Below are 7216 nucleotides of genomic sequence, written 5' to 3'. Positions count from 1 at the left end.
CTGAAAAGAGACTGTGAGACTCCCGGCACGTCTATTTATAGAGCGCATATCTCTATGGCAGTCACTGTGGCGTTGCTTAATTGCAGCCACGGCCCCAGACGCCAATTAAGAATGAAAAAGAGGGCTTTTAAGGTGGGGGCTTGCTCCTCCCTTCTGCTCAGGTCCTTCCGTCCGTCCTGCTCGGAGGGAGAGCGAGTCCGCACGGCGTGTAGTCCCGCATCAGGCTGGCTGGGGCGCGAGAAGGACAGCATGCAGGGAGCAGCCAGCGCTTCGGCCGGGCTATTTTTACCTGCCCCCCCTCCGGAAGACCAGATCTAGACCTCTTGTCGCGCTTGTCTGCCTTCACGTCCGCGGCCATGGGATGCCCGCCCGCCAGCGCGCTGATTTGCTGTGAGTCTTAGAGCTGCTTAAAAGGTAAGGGACGCGTACGTGCCGGGGATGAACCCGTTCAGGATGCGCATATTTTGGGCTAAAAAAAATCTGGGGCTGCGCTCTCCCGCGGCCCCCCGCCCCCCCCCTCTGGCTAGCTTTCCAGCGGAGCTGCTCCTCACAGCCCTGAGCCGACGACTCGAAAGAGGGCAGGGATGGAGGGATGACGCATTTTTCTGACCGTCGTTCACTTCTTCCTGCCCTCCCGATTCTTCCTCCCGTCGTCCCCTCAGCATCCACCTGCCAGCCCCCCCCCCGCCCCCCGCCCCCCCCCCGCTTTAGCATCCAGTCATTCAGCAGATTACCAGTCTGCAGTCTGCCAGCAGCCTGTCTGTCCTCAAGGCTGTGATACAGGAGGGGGGGGAGGGGGGGAAGCTCTCAGAAGTCCCTTCGGTGATTGTCAGCTGTCAGTCAAAGATGTCCAACCCGTCAGTGTTTTGAGCGTGTCCGTGTGAGAGTAATTGTAGTGCACCGGGGGAACCGGACGGCCCGCTGGGTTAAGCGTTGCTTCAGTCGTATCGTGCCGACCTGTCAGTGCAGACTGGTGGAGCCATGGCAGAGGAAAACATAGCTCAGCCCGAGAACACCGAGTCAGGCTGAACCCGGCAGGAAGTACGTCTGACAGACGACGAGTCCGGGTTTAGCTTTTGGAGCAGAATAGGACAGCAGAGGCCGGACTGGAATGTTGCTGCCCAAACTGTAGTGTGTTCCTGTGTTTTCTGTGAGTTTTTATATATCCTGAACTGATGTCCATATCGAATGTGAGGGGGTTTTTGTGTAACCTTTAAAAAGAATGAAATGAGCGGTTCGAATCCCCGCGTTACTTCCGGCTTGCTCGGGGAGCCGGATGTGGGTGTGTGCCCTGGTCGCTGCACTAGCGCCTCCTCTGGTCGGTCGGGGCGCCTGTTCGGGGAGGAGGGGGAATAGCGTGATCCTCCCACGCGCTACGTCCCCCTGGCGAAACTCCTCACTGTCAGGTGAAAAGAAGCGGCTGGAGACTCCACATGTATGGGAGGAGGCATGTGGTAGTCTGCAGCCCTCCCCGGATCGGCAGAGGGGGTGGAGCAGAGACCGGGGCGGCTCGGAAGAGTGGGGTAATTGGTCGGGTACAATTGGGGAGAAAAGGGGGGGGATAACAAAAAGAAATGAAATGAGTGAGACAGGGTCAAAGAGGGCAAATAACTTCTGGTCGTTAGAAATAATAGTGGTGCTTCTATATGGTCTGTAGTCTAAATGGGGCTGTTTGAAAAGCATTGGGCTCCCTCCTCAGACTGAATGACGTCTCTGCAAAAACGACCCCATAGGTCGTTGTACAAGCATCTTATTACCACCTATAGTTCCGTTTTAAAGTTAAGCGACCTCTAGCGGTCGTGCTGCCAATAGCAATCTTAGTTACTATACTTGACGGCGAAACAGCACAAAATCGCACTGACTACATATTCTGTTGTTCTGAAATTGTTTTTCTCACTATTTACTGACTATTTACCTTTATTAGCCTGTCTATGAGGCATTGTAAAAAGGATGTCAACAAGTAGATTAAAAACCCGCAATGCACAGAGGCGAAAAGTGTCTGTGGCATATCTCCTGCCACCGGTAGGGGCGCTAATTTAGGAAACGCTCCTGTGGGTCGAATGAGTCAGGCTTGGATATCCAAACCTATTATCAGGTACAGCGTTGTATATATATATATATATATATATATATATACAGAGAGAGAGGGGGGGAGGCCTTGCGATGGCCTGGTGGCCTGTCCAGGGTGTCCCCCTGCCTGCCACCCAATGACTGCTGGGATAGCCTCCAGCGTCCCCGTGACCCCGAGAGCAGGATGAGCAGTTTGAATAAAGGATGGATGGATGGACGGCCTCTGTGGTCGTATGGGTTGGAGGACTTGTTGCTTTTGTAAGTACTGCTACTGCTGGTCTGCGACGCTCAGGTCAGCTGTTCTGAACGGCTGCCAGCAGATGAGATCCAGGACAAGCTTCATATGGGAAGAGCCTGGTAACAGGACCGCAGTAACGTAGCAGAACGACACGGCACTTGATGGCATAGATGGCTGCTATAAATACAAGGTGTATGATAAAGGTCGCTAGGTTTACCGGCTAGGCCTGCTTACTAGTTTAGCGATGGTATTAAAGCTGCAGAGATGTGAAATGGCATAAAATTGGGCTTTTCTGAGGGCTCTCTTCAGCTTGGAGAGAGGAAAAGAAAAACCTTAACAATATAAGCTGAGGCGCTGCGGACCAGTTGAAGTCCTCGAGGGTGTATGACTAACTGTCTTATCCTCTTCCCTCCCTGTTTTTCCTGTTTCCCCTCATGCAGTTCCACCAGGTTAGAAGAGTGATGACCATCCTGTTCCTTACTATGGTTATTTCATACTTCAGTTGCATGAGAGCTGCGCCCCTGAGAGATGCCCCGGGCATGCGGAGCCACCGGACGGACGGCTACCTGGGCGCCGCCGTGACGGCCGCGCGGGGCCACGGGACTCCGCAAAGCGGGGGCGGGCCAGGCCAGCGCGGAGCACTGCCCTCGCTCACAGACACGTTCGAGCAAGTGATAGAGGAGCTGCTGGAGGTGGAGGAAGAGGCGGCCCAGTTGGGACAGGGGCCCGACAGCAAGGGTCAGGGAGGCGGAGGCCCAGCGTCCTCGGCGGCCGCCGCGGGGTCGAAGGATGTCGATCTGTACGACTCACGGGTGATGATCAGCAACCAAGTGCCTTTGGAGCCGCCGTTGCTCTTTCTCCTGGAGGAATACAAAAACTATCTGGACGCCGCCAACATGTCCATGAGGGTGCGGCGACACTCCGACCCCTCGCGGCGTGGCGAGCTCAGCGTGTGTGACAGTATTAGTCAGTGGGTGACGGCCGTGGATAAAAAGACGGCAATAGACATGTCTGGGCAGACAGTTACCGTCATGGAGAAGGTCCCGGTCCCCAACGGCCAACTGAAGCAATACTTTTATGAGACCAAATGCAACCCCATGGGGTACACAAAGGAGGGTTGTCGAGGAATAGACAAGCGGCATTATAATTCCCAATGCAGGACAACCCAGTCCTATGTGCGCGCGCTCACCATGGATAGCAAAAAGAAGATCGGCTGGCGGTTTATACGGATAGACACTTCATGTGTATGCACACTGACCATTAAAAGAGGGAGATAGTGTATAAAATGTATAGATTTTATTGAAGAGTTTAAAAAAAAAGAGAATAAAGAGATACTATCTATTTGTATATATACATAACAGGGTAAATTATTCCGTCAGATGAAAATTTTATGGACTGCATGTAAAAAAAAAAAAAAGATGAAGTTTATACAGTAAAAGTGATACTACAGTCTATTTATTGAACATATTCATGACCTTGTAAACAATTAAAAAAAATCTGATCAGTCATTTGTGCCCAGTTTAAATTACTATATCACATTCCTCGAGACATTGTGATCTGTTTACGTTGCCAAGAATTAGGAAAAAGGGGAAGGGACGAGCAGGCGAGGAAGGCGAGAGGACACTTCCATCTTTAAAAGCTTGCATGCTGCTTCAATTGTGAATCGAGAAATTCTCCGCTTACAAAAGAAAAGAGAAAAAAAGAAAAGAAAAGAAAAGGATATGATACCGACCAAAACATTCCGTTTACATGCTCAGCAGGAAAAAAAAAAAGGAAAGAAAAAAAAACAACAACGGTTTTCCTCTCAAGTAATTTATCTGTTTACTGTTCTAAACTTCTCAAGGTAATGTTGGAATTACTATGTCAAGGTGCTGTTGTCAAAGCTTTGCTGTTTATTTTTTTATCCCCACCAGAGGACAAGATATACAAGAGTACATATATATATATATATACTATATATATATATATAATTTATTCATTGACATGTTTCTGGGTTAATATTATTCATTTTGTATGTTGTGAAGTTGTTTGCAATATTAAACTGAAATATTTGAAGAAATAAAAATGACTATAGGCAACTGAAAGACAAAAAACAATGTCGATAAAGTTTGAACAATCTATTTCTAGGCAGCATAAACTTTAGACAGACACATTAGATAGCTAGCTAGCTAGCTAGCTAGCTAGACTGCTGGGTGGATAGACAGATTTTGGTGGAAGGCTGTATCATTAGTAAAGGAGCAGTAATCCTCCTGCCTGCAGAGATGAATGTATCCCCGTCATCAACACAGCGGGCGTAGCGATATTGACCGGATGTGATGAGTTGGGAACAGCAGCGCAGTTAATTAAGGAGGCATGTCTGAATGTTCCCGGAGCAAATAGTTTGAAGTTGGTCGAGGGTGGAGGAGGAAGGGGAAATGCTTGGTTTCCCACCAGGTTCCTGCATCCCTCCATCTGCTGCTTGCACCACACCAGTCCTCTCTCCATCGTAGTGTGAAACACAAGCACCGCCTGTAAGACTATCAACCCGTAACTCAACTCCTGGCTGAAAACACTTCATAAATATATAAAGTACATAAATTACAACCGAGAGACGCTCAATGGGGTCCGTGAACACATGCGAGTGGGGGCGTTGGTCGGTCCATTACAACCCCAACAGGATGTACACATCTTAACAATAACGGTGTCTCACCCAGTCGCACACGATGGCCTAAAAAGCCAATAAATTCAAAGTAGTACACTGCTTGACATGATCTACATTTACTATGCATACATCGCTTTCTATTGTTGGCGATATGGCTTCACAATTTAGTGGAAAAGCTGAATATTGTCCCAACTGAATGACGGTGGAACTTTCATGTCAACACAGTCCAGCAGACAACAACCCAACCTGTAATGGCCTACCCCTCTCACCTCAAACCCATAACTGAAAGTCGAAGGCTCGCAAGGGAACTTGTCAAAAAACACAAAAAAAAATTCACCTTGACATCACGAAAAGCTGCAAAATGCAGATATTCAGAACTTGACGTTTATCTTCCACGTCTCGGACCGAGGTCATTTCTGAAGATAACCAGTTATGTGCTATCGACGCAGAAACAGGACAGCCGAGACGATAACGTATCAACACAAGATTTAGTCTTTCAACTGCTTCAATGGCCGCGGCCACATACGAGACAACATTTTTTTTTGCCTCACAAGGTAAGTGTCTGTGAGGGAGGCTGAGGAGGAAGAAGAAGGGAGCAGACATTTGGAGAGGAAGCCGTGTGCCCCAGCGCAGCAGAGACGCCTCGCTCCATTTTCCCGAGAAGCTCCAGAGAAGGAGCTCGACGAAGCCCCTGTCACCCACTTGAATGACTGAAGGATGGAGTTTCTACACCACCTCTGAGAAAGATGATAGTCTCTAGTCTATCTCAAATGGCCGATGCCATTACTCTCTGAAAACTGATACTAAGCGCGGGCTAGTAACGAAGGCCGGAGAAGACCAGGTACATTTTAAGTCTCCGATGTGCTTACATGTAAGAACAGCTGTTGATCCCGTACTGCTTATTGGGGAAAGCCCTCCTTAAAACATAACTCACACATTTCATTCCAGTGATTATCAGTCAGGACAATATCTGTGAGAACATATTAACACAGTGGGGACTGAAACCTGCTGTCCTGTTTCGAAGAGACATTCAAAGGAGCTGCTCCAGTCACGGTGAAGTGAGCTGTGAGGTTTTAAAAGCGGAAGCATTCAAAAATCACAGTATAAACCAATAAACCACGTTTACCTTTATCGATGATCATTTATCACCTTGAACGAGTCATTTAATATTCAGACCCATGCAAAACATTGAATCTTTAATGATAAGAAGCACCCGTCTCGTGGATAATTGATTTTAAGATTAAATTGAGCCGCCGGTGCTGTCTCGTTGGATTGTATATCTGCTAAGGTGTTATTAGCTTTTGAGACACATGGCTACCCAAGGACACATTAGATATAGCAACTTGCTACAGAAGCTGCAGCTTAGTTGAACGCCGGACAGCGCTGCAGTTATTTTACTGCCCATCAATGCAAACTGGACCTGTGGCTCGCCTCCAGACATGCCAACACCATGACGGGGGGTGGGGGGGGACATAGACTGATTTGAAGCCACAATACGTAACTTTGGAACAATGAGCAAAAGTGATCTAGATTTTGAAGGAACGCGACCAAAAACATCCACCCTGTCTTTCTGCATCCTCCTTCCCTCCATCCAAACCAGCTTTACTCATGCACGAGTCTGCCCATCATAACTGCTGAAACTCTTATTGTTATACTCTGCACATACTAGAAAACCAGATAATCCCTTAAATACACCAAGACTGTTCTTGTGCGGCACTGTTGTACTGATAGCTGGAGTATATCTATTAAGATGTGGCCACCTCTGTCCAAGAGCCGTTATAATGCCACGAAGACAGTATGACGTATTACCGTTTATAGTCTATTAGTGTAAAAATGATGCTTTAAGTTACTCCAGCTGGGCCTCGTTCAGGACTTGGTGCCTAGATATTCGGGGTTTGCCCAGGATCCACGTCCGGACTTGGTGCCTAGATATTCGAGGTTTGCCCAGGATCCGCGTCCGTCAGAACGCACGCGCGCCTCAGATCATTCCATGAATGAGGAGGAGCGCCGTTCACGGGAAGCGCTTCTCCTTCTTCCGGCTCATAAATGACAGGCGGAGCAGGTCGCCGTTTCCGTTTTCATTCAAGGGAGAGTCGGTGTGCAAATTGGACTGGCAGCGGGGAGCTCCGCCCCCTTCCCTGACGCCGCAATCCCGCTACATTCACGTCGAATCCGGTAAACGGCAGACGGCCAACCGGAAGTCACGATTGTGGCTGAGCGCAGGTTGCTGCCGTCCGAAGTGGAAATATTTTAACTTTTTGCCTTTT

At 48.7% G+C, this 7216-nt stretch overlaps 1 protein-coding gene across 1 annotated transcript; it reads left to right on the top strand.

The window, feature by feature from the left end:
• The first annotated feature begins 309 nt into the window (after nt 1–309).
• bdnf (brain-derived neurotrophic factor) lies at nt 310–3625 on the top strand. Its single transcript, XM_056278235.1, has 2 exons — nt 310–414; nt 2749–3625. Exon 2 carries the CDS (start codon nt 2770–2772, stop codon nt 3583–3585), a length of 816 nt encoding a protein of 271 aa, XP_056134210.1. The 5' UTR covers nt 310–414; nt 2749–2769; the 3' UTR covers nt 3586–3625.
• The last annotated feature ends 3591 nt before the right edge of the window (nt 3626–7216 follow it).

This window comes from Lampris incognitus, chromosome 4 (assembly GCF_029633865.1).
Source record: "Lampris incognitus isolate fLamInc1 chromosome 4, fLamInc1.hap2, whole genome shotgun sequence".
NCBI lineage: Eukaryota > Metazoa > Chordata > Actinopteri > Lampriformes > Lampridae > Lampris > Lampris incognitus.
Note: the sequence above shows the minus strand (reverse complement) of the source record. Positions and strands in the feature narration are given on the sequence as shown.